General features: G+C 47.1%; 2 protein-coding genes and 1 long non-coding RNA gene across 3 annotated transcripts; 2 read left to right on the top strand and 1 right to left on the bottom strand.

Annotated features, from left to right (window-relative positions):
* Positions 1-144: 144 nt before the first annotated feature.
* Positions 145-10,801, top strand: recql5 (RecQ helicase-like 5). Its single transcript, XM_079281994.1, has 19 exons — positions 145-283; positions 496-617; positions 696-1,217; positions 1,809-1,905; positions 1,997-2,108; positions 2,198-2,360; positions 2,451-2,533; positions 6,630-6,848; positions 6,962-7,058; positions 8,194-8,230; positions 8,314-8,372; positions 8,656-8,726; positions 8,841-8,931; positions 9,022-9,183; positions 9,277-9,878; positions 9,957-10,002; positions 10,088-10,300; positions 10,387-10,459; positions 10,546-10,801. The coding sequence occupies exons 1-19, from the start codon at positions 187-189 to the stop codon at positions 10,668-10,670; spliced, it is 2,991 nt and encodes a 996-aa protein (XP_079138120.1). The 5' UTR covers positions 145-186; the 3' UTR covers positions 10,671-10,801.
* Positions 2,564-5,986, bottom strand: LOC306787009. The gene is made up of 3 exons (XR_013772518.1): positions 5,555-5,986; positions 3,861-3,979; positions 2,564-3,770 (listed from the first exon to the last, which is right to left on the bottom strand). It is a non-coding gene; the product is annotated as an uncharacterized lncRNA (long non-coding RNA).
* Positions 10,802-12,634: 1,833 nt separating the features above from the next.
* On the top strand, positions 12,635-19,436 carry LOC306786720 (ATP-dependent DNA helicase Q5-like; the record flags this gene model as incomplete). The annotated part of the gene is made up of 13 exons (XM_079281566.1): positions 12,635-12,723; positions 15,214-15,531; positions 15,582-15,678; positions 16,829-16,865; positions 16,949-17,007; positions 17,291-17,361; positions 17,476-17,566; positions 17,657-17,818; positions 17,912-18,513; positions 18,592-18,637; positions 18,723-18,935; positions 19,022-19,106; positions 19,181-19,436. The coding sequence occupies 13 exons, from the start codon at positions 12,635-12,637 to the stop codon at positions 19,303-19,305; spliced, it is 1,995 nt and encodes a 664-aa protein (XP_079137692.1). The 3' UTR covers positions 19,306-19,436.
* Positions 19,437-19,444: the final 8 nt, after the last annotated feature.

A 19,444-nucleotide genomic window follows, 5' to 3' on the forward strand; every position in this document is an offset into this window, starting at 1 on the left:
CACCAAAATAATTAATATATAAAAGTAAAATCAATGACATGAATAAATAACATGGAATCGCTAAATACAGCATTTCAAAACAACTTTATTTTCTGTCTCCGATTTGTTGGCGACTGTAACGACGTCATCGGTGTGCGACGACGCCAGCGACGGTTCATATATGAGTTCTTTAAAGAGCGATAAACGATGACAACAACTTTAAAACAAGCGTTAAAAACCCACTTTGGGTTTGACAACTTCCGGTCTAAAGTACAGGAAGATGTTGTTAAAGTCGTCGTCAAAGGTAAGTCAGCGAACAGCACTGCTTTTATCTGCTGTGTTAGTTTACCTCTGTGCTAATTAGCAGACGTTAGCTGGCTCGTAGCAACAGCGACCTAACTGACGTTTTTGTTGCTGTTGGAATATGAGGCTCAGTTTGAGTGTCATCTCACGTGAAGGGTTGTCAGAGAGAGAGTATTGTGTGGCGTGGTGGTGACTGGTGGTGTCTTCCTGCAGGTGACAGGGATGTGTTCGTGTGCATGCCCACTGGAGCAGGGAAGTCCCTCTGCTACCAGCTGCCTGCTGTCATGGCTGAGGGTATTACTCTGGTTATATCCCCGCTAATCGCTCTCATTCAGGTCAGTCTCTGTCTGTGGTTGTGCTGCTCCAATGCAGTCTCAGTTGGCTGTTAATCCCTTGCTGTGTTTTCTCCTCAGGACCAAGTGGACCACCTGAAGAGTCTGAACATCGCTGCCTGCTCCATCAACTCCAAGCTGCCAGCCGGCGAGCGCAGTCTGATCCTGGCCGACTTGGGGAGCAGCAGCCCCAAGCTGAAGCTGCTCTATATTACCCCAGAGATGGTGGCCTCTCCCATGTTCCAGCCCTGCCTGAACGGCCTGTGCTCCCGCGGCCTGCTGTCCTACCTGGCCGTGGACGAGGCTCACTGCGTCTCCCAGTGGGGGCACGACTTCAGGCCGGACTACCTCAAACTGGGAGAGCTGCGTGGTCGCTTGCCGGGGGTTCCCTGTTTGGCCCTGACGGCAACGGCGCCCAAGAATGTTCAAGAGGACGTTGTTCAGTCCCTGAGGCTGCGCTCGCCGCTGTCTTTCGTTACGCCCGTCTTCCGCAGTAACTTGCACTATGATGTGATCTTCAGGGAGCTGCTGCCAAACCCTTACCTCCACCTCTACGCCTTCATTCAGAAGTCCCTGGCACTGGACAGCGGCTCTAATCGACAGGTTGGTGTTGTTTGTGTGGAGCTGCTCCTGTTCTCTGAATGAAAGATCACAAGCCCTCATTCATCAATTTACATAGATTTCTTTATTTTATTCATGGCACCGTTTAAGTTTAGAATCTGCTGCCACAAAAGCTTGATTGGGTAGATGATAAGATAAGATAAGATAAGATAGCCGAGACGACTGCTCTAAAGTCACGTTTAAGTTTTCACAAGACTTTTTCTTTCCGGGGTTCTGATATGCAAGAAGAGTTCCTTTTCAAGTTTGCAGATTTGAGCCAAATAATACAAAGCCTTAAGACTTCTTAAAGGTAGAATATGCAGCAATTTCCTAAAAACAATATCAATGGATAGACTGATAAAAGGTCAAAACAGCCGTTTTATTACGTACCGATGCTCACAGACAGACACAGAGAGATCCTTGTAGAATGTTTATGTGATGTGTGCCGATATATCATTCTGAACTCTCAAATACCAACATCAGTACCTGTCATGTAGGCTGTGATGAGCCCAATATGAGCTGATAATGTCCACTTGAACATGAGAGTGAGAGCCCTGCTTTCTTTAACCTCCTGTTTGTAATACATACGAACAGGGCTGTGGGATTGTGTACTGTCGGACCAGGGACGGCTGTGAAACAGTGGCTCACCAGCTGACCAAACTTGGACTCTTGGCCAAACCGTATCATGCAGGTGAGCCTGTTCTTCCTCCATGTGGTTGTAGAACTAGAAATCACAAATATTTGTTCTCAAAAGGCTCAACTTCTGTGCTGTTACGCTGCAGGTCTGAGACCAGGAGATCGCACAGAGCACCAGAACGAGTGGATGCAGGGGAAGGTGCTGGTTATTGTAGCCACCATCAGCTTCGGTATGGGAGTCGACAAGGCCAGTGTCAGGTGAGGCTGTGAGGTTTTGGTGTTAGCTTTTTGTATTGGCTACAGAATGTAAGTTTGCGTGCGCTGATGTTTTGTCGTTAATCCCGCAGGTTTGTGGCTCACTGGAACCTCGCCAAGTCCCTGGCGAGTTACTACCAGGAGTCTGGGCGAGCCGGGAGAGACGGCCTGCCCTCCTCCTGTCGCACATACTACTCCCCCAAAGATAAGGAGCAGATGAACTTCCTCATCCGCAAGGAGGTTGGCCGCAGACAGGTCAGCACGATGACAGACAGCTCCAAATGTAACCGGCTCGTGTGAAACTCTGGGGGGGGGTTTGTGAACACTTTGTAAACTCGCCTACAGGAAAAACGAGGCTCTGCAAAGGAGGCCGACAAAGCGGCCATCACAGACTTTGACGCCATGGTGTCGTTCTGTGCTCAAGAAGCGTAAGTAAAGCATTCAGTGCACACGAGCAAGCAAGTCACTTGTTGTTTAATGCGTACAAAAGTGTCGTCAAAGCGTCTCGTGATTTACATAATGCCTCCACCCTTCACTCAGAATATAACATGCAGTTTTATACATTAAAACACAGCTGTTGTGACATGCAGGCTGTGCTTTTCAAAATAAAACCAGTCCACTTCAGTTTGTGTACAGCAGAGGGCAGACTTGATCTGTGTTGGAAGCTTTGTTGTGAAGTGTGAACAGCTTCTCTCTGAGAAAGACGTATCAAACTCTGAAGGTGCTTTCACACCTGTAGTTCATTTGTCTGGACTCTGACTTTAATGCACTTAAAGAACAAAGACATATATAAGAAAGAAAGATATATATATATATATATATATATATACACTGTTATTACCAAAAGATTTGCATAAACAGGTTATATATACGTGGCCCAATAAAAAGATGACTTCCCGAACAGATTTCACCCTCGGCAGAAGGATTTATTGGTCTTTTGAAATCATGCTAGAATCACGTATCTAGTTTGTCTGCTTTCACACCACAAAGGAACTGCACCAGAGTGCATTCTGAAGCAGACCAGGGTTTGATTGACAGCTTTAGCATCAGCTCAAATAAACTGTACTAACCGGGCAAACAAGACTTCAAATAGTTTAAACCGAACCAAACAGGCTGGGTGTGATTCTGACAGCTCTCGTTCCTTAAGTATGACACATTAACAAACCAATGTGTCTTCCCCATTCATGGCTCACTGTGCAACTCACTGCAGTTCTTTTAATCATCCTACACATATCTATAGCTTATATTCCGTGTATTAGCCGGCATTATTGAAGAGACTTTTGGGTTTCCTCGGGTCAGAGGGGTTGTGGTTGCTCTGTAAAGCGCGGAGATGCTCCAAAGAATGTCGATCCTCCTGAAACCCTGGCGGCTTCAGCGGGTGTGTTTGGCGGCCTTCATTGTGTTTGTCAGCTGGTCTGTTGTTCAAGGGTTGGGCTCCTCTAGTGCCGCTCAAAGCTCACTGAAAAGTCTCGAATGTCTGGTGAGTAATCCGCAGAGAAAAGCCTTTTGTTGTTTTTTTGAGGACCTTTTTCCCCACGTCCTGTTTCCCCCTCGTGTGGCGAACATTCTCTCAAATGTTTGATCCCTTCATCTTTGTCTTGCGGCGGCAGCAGCAGCAGCAGCAGTAGTTGACACAGGTCAGCGATGTCATTAACAGGACCACCACTGCAGGAGAGCAAATAAAAACAGCATCACGAGCCGCTCGCTCTCTCACAGAAACACAGGAATGAGAGGCGATGGAGAGCGGAGACTCACAGATGAAGGTTAGGATGACCAAGAAGGCTCCCAGATCTATGGCGCTGGCGTTGGGGAGATCCTGCAGCTTCAGCCATATATTCCTCAGGATGTACAGCGTCTCTTCTCTGGCGTCCATCCTAAGGAGGACAGGTCACGCTTACATTTACAGTACACAGTGTCTCATTTGTTTGCCTGCGTTCAGTCTGCAGGAAGTGGCTCCTGTTGCTTGCTACAGACAGCCTGAGTGGGTGAGACCACATTGCCGCTTTGTTGACACAAGCACGTACCTTTCAGCTTTTTATCGGCAGTTACTCAATCTGTAAGTAGGAGCTTTACCACCTGATGTCAAGCACAGTTTATCTAGCTCAGAGCGAGTCAGTTTACCAGAGTGATGACGGCGGTGCTGGTGGTTTAGGGTGGTAACTCCTGTCAGGCTCTCTGAGAAACGTCCTAACAAAGGAATGAGTCATCTGTTGAACAGAAGGCTCTCCGGGCCTGTTTCATTGTGTCAAACGTGTTTGATGTGTTCTGTCTTTTTAATGCGTGACGTTCCAAGAGTCAAGTGATACGTGATTTATTTCACTGTGTTATTGTGTGACGCTCTGTGGGCTCAGCTCTTTGCTGCGTTATAATACCAACGATGACTGAATAATACAAACACTGTACTGAGGATTTGAGGAATGTTTTGACATAAGCTTCATTAGTTCTTGTCCAGTATTACGTGAGATGATCGATACCACGGTGCATTATGTAGCTTTCTGCTTGGAGCCAGCAGCAGGCTGTCTTAGCTTAGCACAAAGACTGTAAACAAGGGGAAACAGCGAGCTCATCTCTGTCTAAAAATAACACAATTCCTCACATAACCCACTGTAACATAGTACTCGATAAACAAACACAATATTTCTATTCGTGAGCTTGCTGGTAGGCAGGTCTTGTTGCCTTTAGACAAAGTTAGACTGTTAGCTGTTTACAGTCTTTAGCACTGCTAAACTAAGCTAAGCTAACTGCAAAAAGAGCAGATTTCCCAGAACTTTTATGTTATTTGGTCCCAGAAATGCATGAGCTTATGAATATGTTGCATGACTCTGTGATACAGTCAGATTTATTGTCTCCATTCCAATAACAGCTGTCTGTGAACTCGTTTGCTCTCGTAAACAACACGACTGTGAAGCTGAATCTGCTCCTCTGTGAAGCAGAAACACAAACTGAATATTATATTATTGCCTTCGTGACGGAAAGATATATTTTTGCCGAGTGCTACTGAACGTTTTCATGCTATTCTGTGCAGCGCAGCGTCCACTTTGTGCACATGCAGATATCCAACCAAAGGCTGTCGTGTAGTTCGCTGGTGTTTTCAGATGACTCTGACTCATAAAGGAAAGTTCTGCACAGTCGATGCTTTGTTGAAGTTAATTTTAGATCCATTTCTTAATATTAAATTCTTTCTTCAAATCAGTTAAGTCTGCAGACAAGAAACGTATGAAAGTTTGCCTTTCAATCTGACTTTTCTCTTCTTATCCTCTAACTCTTTGAGTGTTCCTTGAGATGAGATCGAAACTTAAACGTCCTGCTGTTAAAATGCCTTTGGTGTCGGAGTTAAACTCTAAAGCGTGCGGGCTGAACTTCCCAGTGTACGTTTGCACCGAACAAGTGCGTCTTTCTGAACACATTCTTCTGAACATGCAGTTCTCCTCTCAATGAAAAGCACATACCTGTGGTCGTCTCCGTCGCTGTTGTCCCTCGCTCAGCTCGGCTCACACTGACTTACAGAAGTAAGCGGACCTGTTGATGAGGAGGAGACAGTGATGAGCATGACGTGTCCTCTGAAGGAGTTACCTGCTTGTCGTTGGAACGTCCGGTACGTCGCGAGCAGACGGAGATAAGCAGTTGAGATTAACGTGGGGGGGGGGGAGTAATTCCTCAGGAGCTGCTGATACTCTGCATGTGGAGTGAAGGAGAAGTGAGATGAGACTTTCTCCTCTTTGCTCCTTCGGCTCTCTTGCGCTCCTCTTCTTATTCTTGGTGTTTGGTTGCGGACTAGTTATCTGCTGTGACTTTATTTAGCTCCGCCTGCGAGGCTGTGTTCTCTCTGCCAGACCTCTGGGAGTGACTGCTGCTTCACAGAGTCTTTGTTTGCCGCTCTGCCTTTCCCCACCTCCTCCAGTGGAGCTGCTCCGCTCTCTTTATGGAAGCAGCGTTCCCTTTTACAGCATAGTTAGTATGTTGAGGGCTGTTTCCCATCAGACGCTGTGTGTGTGTGTGTCTGAATATTGGCTGTTACATAATACCAGATTTTTTGCAACTAATAACTGTGTCGTGTCTAAAACCCCCTGATATCTGTAATTAGAAGGTAAGACGAGTTATCGATATGAATATTTAATTTGCTTTAATGTCTTGTTGTCAATACTCAAGCTTATAACTCTATTATAACTCTACTAGCTTTGTTATTGTCAGGCAACGGTATTTTCTTCATTCATGGCACATCGGAGCTGAGTTAGACTCGTAGAAGAACAGAAATATTGATCATAGTAATGTGTGTTGGTTACACAGGCGCTAATAGATCTATTACGCACTAGGTGCTCTGTGAATAACGGAGAGATGTTTGCTGTGAGGCTTGACCTTCTACATGCAGGCTCTGATACGTAACTAATATCACATTTGTATTATTAACCTGGCCTGTTCCCGCTCTGCTGTGGAGCCCTGGTGTTCCTGCAGGAGCGTAATCATAAACTTGTCTTTACATATATTTAGTTTAAACAGGCGGTGTTTCCCATCTCTTTCCACCAGTTGCCGCCATGCCACCATCTCCAAGTTCTTCGGGGACAAGACGCCCAGCTGTGCCGGTTCCTGCGACTTCTGTCGTAACCCCAAAGCCGTGCGCGCCCAGCTGGAGAGGGCGTCCGTCCTCTGCACCAAGACGGCGGCTCAGAGCACGGAGGCCGCGGGGCCGTTCGGCTTCCAGCGAGGCCTTTACGAAGGAGGACGGAAGGGCTACGGCTTCGAAAGGCAGGACAACTTCCGTGACGTTTTTTTTTTTTTTTTGTTCCACGCGGATTTGCTTTTTGTAGCGTAAAGTAGTGGTGAACCTTGAGACTGACGCTTGACATCGCACGTTGCAGGTTTGATGAAGGGGACGCCAGTAGTGGTGAAGACGATGGCTCGACGAGGAAAAAGGTGTTTTCAGACATCTACAAGAAGCAGATGAAGATGCGGAAGGTGGTGAATCATTGCGATGAACACACAAAGCGCTTTTCTGTTTGTTTTGTGTCTCTGTGCTTCTGTCGGCCAGCTGTTGGCAGCAGGAAGGCTGAGGCCGCTGAGGCCACTGAAAGTCAGGATCGTGGTAAATCGCTCCCGCATGTTTAGTGGAATTTGGCGCAGAATTGAAGTAGAACTATTTGTCGGCAGGTCTGAGTGGAGCTCGTCCAGTTTACATCACAACATAAAAGCAGGAACGGCACGATGGTAAAATAGTTGAAAGAAACCATAAGAGACTAGATCACGTCATTCAGAACCTCTTCATGTGACGGAGCTACGAGCTCTACGTACTAGTCCACCACAAAACACGTTTAATAATTGAATGCTAATCCATGTAAACTTAATAGATGTCTAAAGCCAAAGCATGTCACTGTGAACATCGTCATCATACTGAGATTATTTTCTAAAGTGGATTAAAAATGTTTTATTTATTTATATAATACAGGCAAAATAATACACATAACAAACACGACGTATGATGACGTCACAATATGACTCCACAGATAAAGAAATACAATACGACAAAAATATGAAAATATAAATAAAATAGAGTCAACATAAGATTAAAAGGATCTCTTCATTCAGTGCAAATAGTTGTGTTGACGGCACTGAAACATAGAATACAGATACATAGAAACTGAATCATACACGCGACGGGTAGAGTGTGTAGTGTGTGTTTTAAAGTCCAACTTTTCACGACAGCAATTCTACTTTGTAGAAATTTACTTTGCAATTTATATATTTTTTTAGGAAACGTACATTCATATTTGTTTTTTATTGAGCTTTAAGTGTAATTATTTTACGTAACAGCCTATTTATTTTTCCTGCTGTGAAAATGTATGATTAGAATCAGCTGCTGTTCTCGGAGATAGATTTATTATTCATTTATTTACTTATTTGACTATTTTTGGTGCATTTTTATTGGACAGCACCAGCAATAGCAGACAGATGACGGGACATGAGGGGGAGAAGGTGTAGAATGGGAGGGGAGTGGTTATGCTGCAGAGATGGAGGAAGTGTACCAGTGGGCATTGTTTTATTGTTTTAGTGAATATGTGAGAATTAACTTCTGTCTGTGCTCACGCTTCTTCAGGCAACTGGTGGTCAGAGAGAAGACTTTGTTGCTCCAGGTAAATATAAATACACAAACAGTGAACGTGTGTCCAGGCCGGCCTGTACTGTCACGGTTAACCGGTGTCGCTCTGCTGTGTAGAAGCTGACTGCCAGCTCAGAGAGGCCGGCAGCCAGAGGATCCCCAGACTCACCGTGAAGGTACTTGAACAACATTCCTCTTACCGGCTGCGCTCATTAACACGTCTGCGTGAGTTCAGTGAACTCGTGTGTCGTGAGGCGTGAAGACGGGCGGCAGAGCCAACGTTTCAACGGAGCCACGCCGCCACTGCTGATGTGCAAGAAGACAACACAAGAATGAGACTGCATTTCTGTTACATGTGTCTTTCAAAGAGATACATCTTTGATTGATGATAATATCAGTATCTTTGATCTTTCTTGACATTTTTGGTTTGAATTTGATGAGCCTAATATTCTATTTCAGACCAGAGAGCACTGCCTGTTCCTCCTGCAGGAAGCATTATATGGCCACCAGAGGGCAGAAGACTCATTCGGGTAGTTACGCAGACACACGCCTCAAACATCATTCATAAACATTGTGAACTTTCTAACTTTCTTCCCCCGCAGTCGCTCCACAGAGGCTTTCACGTCTCTTTCTTCTCTCTGCAGTGACAGCCTGACGTTGGCGGCCGATATTGAACACGAGGTCTTCAAGAGCGCCAAGTCCTCCAACTTGTACAAAGCTGCCGTCCTGAAGAAGGTATAGCTTCTACCTGCTCTGCCTGTCGAAGCACCCTTGGTAGCGTGTAAAGACACATGTTCCCAACTCGTATATATCTTCTTTCTAAAGGTGTCGGAGATGAAGAAAACAGCACCTGGAGAAAAGGGAGAAGGTGTCAAGACTGACAGCAGCAGTGAAAATGAGTCCAAACTCAAAGAGGAAACTCCCTCCTCTTCCTCCTTCTTTTCTGAGGAGCTGCAGGGGTTCACATCTGCATCTGAGATCTACTCTGTGAGTTTCACTTCGCTACACACTGACATTGTGGATTAGTGTGGCTGCACAGTCGTCAAATATTTTATTCTCTTTTTTGCGTTCCTCCTCAAGATGAAGCGCAAGAGAGTCGGAGCAGGCCTGAGAGGATCATCCAACCCCTTCCTGGCCGCTAAGGATCTGCTGAAGAACTCCGTGTCGGACACTGACAAGTGGACAGAGAGCGGCGGGTTCTGCAACGACGGCTCGGGAGGCTCCGGAGAAGCGAACGCAGATGCGTCTGCAGCTTTGACGTCGACCATCAGAGCCAGAGCGAACGCTGCCGCCGCCACCACCCTGAACAGCCCGACGAAGGCAGGCATAGCCCTGAGCAAGAAGCAGCAGAAACTAGCGGAGGCGGCAAAGAGCTCCCGCAACATTTTCCAGTATTTTGCGAAGAAAGAAACGACGGAGAAAAGCCCCGAGGAGGCGGAGACGCCGAAGGGCCTCGATGCCGCGGCCGCTCAAGAAAGCAACGAGGAACTCTCACCCGTCGCTGTGGAGATCAGTCCTGTGGAGACTCAGGACGCGATCCAGGAAGAAAGTAAAAGAGACGTAATAGTTATACATGATAATGATGATAAAGAGGAGGAAGAAGAGGAAACTCATAAAACAGAGACGTTGGAGCTGGGCCGGCTTCAAGACACATCTGAGGAGAATATCAAGTCTGCTGCAGAGTAAGACGCCCTAAATGCACCATTTTAAGAGCCAGTTGATGGTGAAGTGTCTAACATCATTTTTCACCGCTCACACAGACAAAAGCCACCAGAGGAAGAAGCTAAAGCACCTCGAACAGAAGGCGTAAGTGACTGTTTCCTATCCAATCCTGTAATGTGTCTCCCCCTCAGTGACTGATGGTACTCTGCTCCTGTGTGTGTGTGTTCAGTTGACAGATGATATGGAAGCGAACAGAGAGTCGTCTCCTCCGGCGAAGCGCAGCCGCCCCGCAGACAGAAGAGTAACCTTCAACCCCAACGTGCAGGAGAGGGCCCTGCTGCCCGTCAGCGAGCCGCCCAAGCCTGTGACGCTGAAGGAGGCGGCTGACATCGTGGTCCACTACCTGGACCCCTTTTACACCAAGGGAAGGTTCGCCACCAAGGTGAGAGAGACCAACATCACTTCATGTTTTGCAGAAAAGCCGTGCGAGATGAAATCTCAGCTCTTGTTTTCTTTTGTGCGCCGCAGGAGTTGTTTAAGTCCTTCGCCCGCTACTTGTCTCACCTGCTGGCAGAGGGGAGGAGTCAGGGGAAAGGCCAAGGTGAGCAGGGGGGTAAGTGATGTGAGGCTTGTGCTCCGCTGCATGCGGCGACGGACTCCTCTCTAATGCTGCTCTCTGTGTCTCAGTTAAAGCAGAAGCCAAAGTTCTCATCAAGACGTTCTTCAGCGGAGTGGAGCGCTGCGAGAGCGAGGCCGACTGGAAGCACCTCAAACGACCGCACGGCTGTAAAACCACAGGGAACCAGCAATGATGGGAAGTGGGAACGTAACGTTTTGTCAGTGCCTCAGCGTTTCTCTGGTCCCAGTGAACTCAGGCTTCACCACAGACGCCTGTCGACCTGCTTCATGCTTCATTTGCTGCTGGAGTTCTGCTTTTTTTCAGGCTCGTTGCTGCCACAGTAGCTCATGTCGATAATTAAGCAATAACACGCGGGCTGTTCCAGCTTGAGAGAGCACAGGTACATCTGTGTGCATACGAATGGGACGAGTCTTGTTTGTATGTTTCAGCTATTAACTGAAAATTGTGGACACAGTTTTCTTTTTTTAAATTTGTTTATTCGTTTCAGGACAGTATGGCACTTTTGTTGTGCTGCACTCTCCTTAATTCAAGTCAATATGCACTTACATCTTCAGTAAAACATGTTTCAAGTCTCTGCAAGATGATTTGAAAGGAACCCAAAGGCCTCTTGGGATAAAGAAGTCTAAAGCCATGCTAGCAGCTCTGTGGCGCTAACTGAACATTTGCTAATTAGCACTGAACACAAAGTACAGCTGAAGATAATGGGATTGGTCATTTGGTCATAAACAGAATTAAAATGTTGACCTGATGGCGCTGGACGGAAAGTCAGGGGATCACCACCAGGGTTCATCCTCTGGGGAGCATCTAATATGAACCAAAGGACATACCAGCTGATATGTTCATCCAGCATGGCTAGAAACATGTGGTGTAAATGGTTGACAGCAATGTGAACACATGGTTTGAAGTAAATGGGACGGAAACATACAGGAACAGTTATCTGACATTAACCAGACGATTCTGTGCCGTTGGAGCCTGATGGATATGTTCTACTGCTGCTACATGTGATGTCTTTGCCTGCTGGACTGCAGAACAAAGAACAAAGTAAATGTACAACAATGAGATACTGTATGATGTGAAACTCTCCGGGTTTTTTTTACTAAAGATAAACTACGTTAATTTATATTTTCAGGTTTGTTTCTTGGCAAAGGGATACTTTTGCAGAACGTTTCTTTTTTTTTTTTCAGCAACATGATTTCCGGTAAGGGAAATGTTGCTTAGTCATGGTGCCTGTGAGAGGACACAGTCTCTGTCTCCACAGAGGAAACGCAAAGACCACTGGAGCTGATGGACACAGAGGCCTGAACAGTCTGTGTACTCTTTGCTCCTCAATGTTTACAATAAATAATCTACGCTGAACAGGACGAACCGCAGTGTGAGAGTCGTACTGTCTGTTAATTCACCGACACAAATGTCTTGAACTGGAGCTCAGGGGGACAAAGGGGGGAGACGTCCGTGATGGGGACGCTGTCAAATAGACGGTGACGTCACCTCCAGCGGTGCTGCCTTCAATGCCCCTTGTAATTTATGCCTTCCCTACATCTCGACTATGAAAACGAAGGGTCGCAAATAGTAGAAACATGGCAGTGGTGTCCCATTTAAAGAGACAGTTCCCCCAAAAATCTGAAACACATATTTCCTTTTACCTGTAGTGCTGTTTATCGGTCTAGAATGTTTGTTTTGGTGTAAATGACCTAGTTTTGGAGATATTGGCCGTAGGGATGTCTGCCTTCTCTTTAAGATAATAAAATCTTATCATTGGAAATAGCTTCACGTGGGGCTTACAAACAGTTGGATGTTATAATGATACAAATAAACATGTCTGATTCAAATTTAAAGTCAATTAGCCTCACTAATCTGGGACGATGGAGTCAAACCAGTGTTTAAATGCAATGCTGCAGCAGGGTAACGAGTTAATACAGCATTTCCGACAGAACATGAACGCAGCAGCATCATTGAGCGGGCGGCCGAGCTGCTCAATGATGCTGCTTCGTCTCAAAGGGTTACACACTCGGGGAGGCTGCGCCGATGCGGTTTGTTGTCACTTCCGCTCGAGCATGCCCGTGAATGAGCAGATCACATCGCCGGAGGAGAAGAAGAAGAAGTAGTTGATCAGCTTCGATGCTCCGTGCAGGAAGGATGGAGGAGTTTATCACAGAGGAAGAGGAGCCGTGGTACGACCAGCGGGACCTGGAGCAAGGTGAGACCCCACTCCTCCTGTCTTTAGGGTGGGTGGGTGAAACAATGCCCCCCACACACGACTGGTGTTCTGCCTCGGCTTTTAGGATACATGGATGCAGGAGGGGGTGGATGGAGGTTGCGTTCACTGTAAAAACACATTTCATGCACGTGTGCACGCGCGGTGACAACTGTAAACTCATCTCTCTGTCTGTCTCTGCATCTTGAATCCGGATCAGCGTCTCTGCTCTCTTCCTCTGCCAATTATTTTGATCTTGTCAGTGATGTTTCCCAGAATAGTCCTGCTGTCTGTCTGTCTGCCTGCCTGCCTGCCTGCCTGTCTGCCTGTCTCTGTCCGCCTGCGTGTCTGCCTGTCTGTCTGTCTGCCTGCCTGCCTGTCTGCCTGCCTGTCTGTCTGCCTGCCTGCCTGCCTGCCTGTCTGCCTGCCTGTCTGCCTGCCTGCCTGCCTGTCTCTGTCTGCCTGCGTGTCTGTCTTCCTGTCTGCCTGCGTGTCTGTCTTCCTGTCTGTCTGCCTGCCTGTCTGTCTGCCTGCGTGTCTGTCTGTCTGCCTGCGTGTCTGTCTTCCTGTCTGCCTGCCTGTCTGTCTGTCTGCCTGCCTGCCTGTCTCTGTCTGCCTGCGTATCTGTCTGTCTGCCTGCGTATCTGTCTTCCTGTCTGCCTGCCTGCCTGTCTGTCTCTGTCTGCCTGCGTGTCTGTCTGTCTGCCTGCCTGCCTGTCTGTCTGTCTGTCTGCCTGTCTGCCTGTCTGTCTGAGTGAATGTTGTTTCTGTTTCATCTTCCTTCTCGCAGGGTCACATCTTACGTCGCAGTACTGCTCTCCTAGTGTTCATCTATCAAACACTGTGTTCATTCTGCTGTGTTGTGGTGAAGCACTGCTCATCTGCGTGACGGAATGATTTATGTTGTCGTGTGAAGGGAAACATGCAGAAAACAGCCTGCATTTTGTAGTTTGATCAGTGATTGATTTTTTTTGTCTATTTTTCATCACGAAACAGACCATCAGGGATTTTTGCCGAGTGCTACTGAACGTTTTCATGCTATTCTGTGCAGCGCAGCGTCCACTTTGTGCACATGCAGATGTCCAACCAGAGGCTGTCGTGTAGTTCGCTGGTGTTTTCAGATGACTCTGACTCATAAAGGAAAGTTCTGCACGGTCGATGCTTTGTTGAAGTTAATTTTAGATCCATTTCTTAATATTAAATTCTTTCTTCAAATCAGTTAAGTCTGCAGACAAGAAACGTATGAAAGTTTGCCTTTCAATCTGACTTTTCTCTTCTTATCCTCTAACTCTTTGAGTGTTCCTTGAGATGAGATCGAAACTTAAACGTCCTGCTGTTAAAATGCCTTTGGTGTCGGAGTTAAACTCTAAAGCGGGCGGGCTGAACTTCCCAGTGTACGTTTGCACCGAACAAGTGCGTCTTTCTGAACACATTCTTCTGAACATGCAGTTCTCCTCTCAATGAAAAGCACATACCTGTGGTCGTCTCCGTCGCTGTTGTCCCTCGCTCAGCTCGGCTCACACTGACTTACAGAAGTAAGCTGACCAGTTGATGAGGAGGAGACAGTGATGAGCATGACGTGTCCTCTGAAGGAGTTACCTGCTTGTCGTTGGAACGTCCGGTACGTCGCGAGCAGACTGAGATAAGCAGTTGAGATTAACGTGGGGGGGGGGGGGAGTAATTCCTCAGGAGCTGCTGATACTCTGCATGTGGAGTGAAGGAGAAGTGAGATGAGACTTTCTCCTCTTTGCTCCTTCGGCTCTCTTGCGCTCCTCTTCTTATTCTTGGTGTTTGGTTGCGGACTAGTTATCTGCTGTGACTTTATTTAGCTCCGCCTGCGAGGCTGTGTTCTCTCTGCCAGACCTCTGGGAGTGACTGCTGCTTCACAGAGTCTTTGTTTGCCGCTCTGCCTTTCCCCACCTCCTCCAGTGGAGCTGCTCCGCTCTCTTTATGGAAGCAGCGTTCCCTTTTACAGCATAGTTAGTATGTTGAGGGCTGTTTCCCATCAGACGCTGTGTGTGTGTGTGTGTCTGAATATTGGCTGTTACATAATACCAGATTTTTTGCAACTAATAACTGTGTCGTGTCTAAAACCCCCTGATATCTGTAATTAGAAGGTAAGACGAGTTATCGATATGAATATTTAATTTGCTTTAATGTCTTCTTGTTGTCAATACTCGAGCTTATAACTCTATTGTAACTCTACTAGCTTTGTTATTGTCAGGCAACGGTATTTTCTTCATTCATGGCACATCGGAGCTGAGTTAGACTCGTAGAAGAACAGAAATATTGATCATAGTAATGTGTGTTGGTTACACAGGCGCTAATGGATCTATTACGCACTAGGTGCTCTGTGAATAACGGAGAGATGTTTGCTGTGAGGCTTGACCTTCTACATGCAGGCTCTGATACGTAACTAATATCACATTTGTATTATTAACCTGGCCTGTTCCCGCTCTGCTGTGGAGCCCTGGTGTTCCTGCAGGAGCGTAATCATAAACTTGTCTTTACATATATTTAGTTTAAACAGGCGGTGTTTCCCATCTCTTTCCACCAGTTGCCGCCATGCCACCATCTCCAAGTTCTTCGGGGACAAGACGCCCAGCTGTGCCGGTTCCTGCGACTTCTGTCGTAACCCCAAAGCCGTGCGCGCCCAGCTGGAGAGGGCGTCCGTCCTCTGCACCAAGACGGCGGCTCAGAGCACGGAGGCCGCGGGGCCGTTCGGCTTCCAGCGAGGCCTTTACGAAGGAGGACGGAAGGGCTACGGCTTCGAAAGGCAGGACAACTTCCGTGACGTTTTTTTTTTTTTTTTGTTCCACGCGGATTTGCTTTTTGTAGCGTAAAGTAGTGGTGAACCTTGAGACTGACGCTTGACATCGCACGTTGCAGGTTTGATGAAGGGGACGCCAGTAGTGGTGAAGACGATGGCTCGACGAGGAAAAAGGTGTTTTCAGACATCTACAAGAAGCAGATGAAGATGCGGAAGGTGGTGAATCATTGCGATGAACACACAAAGCGCTTTGCTGTTTGTTTTGTGTCTCTGTGCTTCTGTCGGCCAGCTGTTGGCAGCAGGAAGGCTGAGGCCGCTGAGGCCACTGAAAGTCAGGATCGTGGTAAATCGCTCCCGCATGTTTAGTGGAATTTGGCGCAGAATTGAAGTAGAACTATTTGTCGGCAGGTCTGAGTGGAGCTCGTCCAGTTTACATCACAACATAAAAGCAGGAACGGCACGATGGTAAAATAGTTGAAAGAAACCATAAGAGACTAGAAGGCATCGCCCCCGAGATCACATGTCATTCAGAACCTCTTCATGTGACGGAGCTACGAGCTCTACGTACTAGTCCGCCACAAAACACGTCTAATAATTGAATGCTAATCCATGTAAACTTAATAGATGTCTAAAGCCAAAGCATGTCACTGTGAACATAGTCATCATACTGAGATTATTTTCTAAAGTGGATTAAAAATGTTTTATTTATTTATATAATACAGGCAAAATAATACACATAACAAACACGACGTATGATGACGTCACAATATGACTCCACAGATAAAGAAATACAATACGACAAAAATATGAAAATATAAATAAAATAGAGTCAACATAAGATTAAAAGGATCTCTTCATTCAGTGCAAATAGTTGTGTTGACGGCACTGAAACATAGAATACAGATACATAGAAACTGAATCATACACGCGACGGGTAGAGTGTGTAGTGTGTGTTTTAAAGTCCAACTTTTCACGACAGCAATTCTACTTTGTAGAAATTTACTTTGCAATTTATATATTTTTTTAGGAAACATTCATATTTGTTTTTTATTGAGCTTTAAGTGTAATTATTTTACGTAACAGCCTATTTATTTTTCCTGCTGTGAAAATGTACGATTAGAATCAGCTGCTGTTCTCGGAGATAGATTTATTATTCATTTATTTACTTATTTGACTATTTTTGGTGCATTTTTATTGGACAGCACCAGCAATAGCAGACAGATGACGGGACATGAGGGGGGGAAGGTGTAGAATGGGAGGGGAGTGGTTATGCTGCAGAGATGGAGAAAGTGTACCAGTGGGCATTGTTTTATTGTTTTAGTGAATATGTGAGAATTAACTTCTGTCTGTGCTCACGCTTCTTCAGGCAACTGGTGGTCAGAGAGAAGACTTTGTTGCTCCAGGTAAATATAAATACACAAACAGTGAACGTGTGTCCAGGCCGGCCTGTACTGTCACGGTTAACCGGTGTCGCTCTGCTGTGTAGAGGCTGACTGCCAGCTCAGAGAGGCCGGCAGCCAGAGGATCCCCAGACTCACCGTGAAGGTACTTGAACAACATTCCTCTTACCGGCTGCGCTCATTAACACGTCTGCGTGAGTTCAGTGAACTCGTGTGTCGTGAGGCGTGAAGACGGGCGGCAGAGCCAACGTTTCAACGGAGCCACGCCGCCACTGCTGATGTGCAAGAAGACAACACAAGAATGAGACTGCATTTCTGTTACATGTGTCTTTCAAAGAGATACATCTTTGATTGATGATAATATCAGTATCTTTGATCTTTCTTGACATTTTTGGTTTGAATTTGATGAGCCTAATATTCTATTTCAGACCAGAGAGCACTGCCTGTTCCTCCTGCAGGAAGCATTATATGGCCACCAGAGGGCAGAAGACTCATTCGGGTAGTTATGCAGACACACGCCTCAAACATCATTCATAAACATTGTGAACTTTCTAACTTTCTTCCCCCGCAGTCGCTCCACAGAGGCTTTCACGTCTCTTTCTTCTCTCTGCAGTGACAGCCTGACGTTGGCGGCCGATATTGAACACGAGGTCTTCAAGAGCGCCAAGTCCTCCAACTTGTACAAAGCTGCCGTCCTGAAGAAGGTATAGCTTCTACCTGCTCTGCCTGTCGAAGCACCCTTGGTAGCGTGTAAAGACACATGTTCCCAACTCGTATATATCTTCTTTCTAAAGGTGTCGGAGATGAAGAAAACAGCACCTGGAGAAAAGGGAGAAGGTGTCAAGACTGACAGCAGCAGTGAAAATGAGTCCAAACTCAAAGAGGAAACTCCCTCCTCTTCCTCCTTCTTTTCTGAGGAGCTGCAGGGGTTCACATCTGCATCTGAGATCTACTCTGTGAGTTTCACTTCGCTACACACTGACATTGTGGATTAGTGTGGCTGCACAGTCGTCAAATATTTTATTCTCTTTTTTGCGTTCCTCCTCAAGATGAAGCGCAAGAGAGTCGGAGCAGGCCTGAGAGGATCATCCAACCCCTTCCTGGCCGCTAAGGATCTGCTGAAGAACTCCGTGTCGGACACTGACAAGTGGACAGAGAGCGGCGGGTTCTGCAACGACGGCTCGGGAGGCTCCGGAGAAGCGAACGCAGATGCGTCTGCAGCTTTGACGTCGACCATCAGAGCCAGAGCGAACGCTGCCGCCGCCACCACCCTGAACAGCCCGACGAAGGCAGGCATAGCCCTGAGCAAGAAGCAGCAGAAACTAGCGGAGGCGGCAAAGAGCTCCCGCAACATTTTCCAGTATTTTGCGAAGAAAGAAACGACGGAGAAAAGCCCCGAGGAGGCGGAGACGCCGAAGGGCCTCGATGCCGCGGCCGCTCAAGAAAGCAACGAGGAACTCTCACCCGTCGCTGTGGAGATCAGTCCTGTGGAGACTCAGGACGCGATCCAGGAAGAAAGTAAAAGAGACGTAATAGTTATACATGATAATGATGATAAAGAGGAGGAAGAAGAGGAAACTCATAAAACAGAGACGTTGGAGCTGGGCCGGCTTCAAGACACATCTGAGGAGAATATCAAGTCTGCTGCAGAGTAAGACGCCCTAAATGCACCATTTTAAGAGCCAGTTGATGGTGAAGTGTCTAACATCATTTTTCACCGCTCACACAGACAAAAGCCACCAGAGGAAGAAGCTAAAGCACCTCGAACAGAAGGCGTAAGTGACTGTTTCCTATCCAATCCTGTAATGTGTCTCCCCCTCAGTGACTGATGGTACTCTGCTCCTGTGTGTGTGTGTTCAGTTGACAGATGATATGGAAGCGAACAGAGAGTCGTCTCCTCCGGCGAAGCGCAGCCGCCCCGCAGACAGAAGAGTAACCTTCAACCCCAACGTGCAGGAGAGGGCCCTGCTGCCCGTCAGCGAGCCGCCCAAGCCTGTGACGCTGAAGGAGGCGGCTGACATCGTGGTCCACTACCTGGACCCCTTTTACACCAAGGGAAGGTTCGCCACCAAGGTGAGAGAGACCAACATCACTTCATGTTTTGCAGAAAAGCCGTGCGAGATGAAATCTCAGCTCTTGTTTTCTTTTGTGCGCCGCAGGAGTTGTTTAAGTCCTTCGCCCGCTACTTGTCTCACCTGCTGGCAGAGGGGAGGAGTCAGGGGAAAGGCCAAGGTGAGCAGGGGGGTAAGTGATGTGAGGCTTGTGCTCCGCTGCATGCGGCGACGGACTCCTCTCTAATGCTGCTCTCTGTGTCTCAGTTAAAGCAGAAGCCAAAGTTCTCATCAAGACGTTCTTCAGCGGAGTGGAGCGCTGCGAGAGCGAGGCCGACTGGAAGCACCTCAAACGACCGCACGGCTGTAAAACCACAGGGAACCAGCAATGATGGGAAGTGGGAACGTAACGTTTTGTCAGTGCCTCAGCGTTTCTCTGGTCCCAGTGAACTCAGGCTTCACCACAGACGCCTGTCGACCTGCTTCATGCTTCATTTGCTGCTGGAGTTCTGCTTTTTTTCAGGCTCGTTG

The sequence above is a fragment of the Melanostigma gelatinosum genome, assembly GCF_949748355.1.
Source record: "Melanostigma gelatinosum genome assembly, chromosome: 13".
Taxonomy (NCBI): Eukaryota; Metazoa; Chordata; class Actinopteri; order Perciformes; family Zoarcidae; genus Melanostigma; species Melanostigma gelatinosum.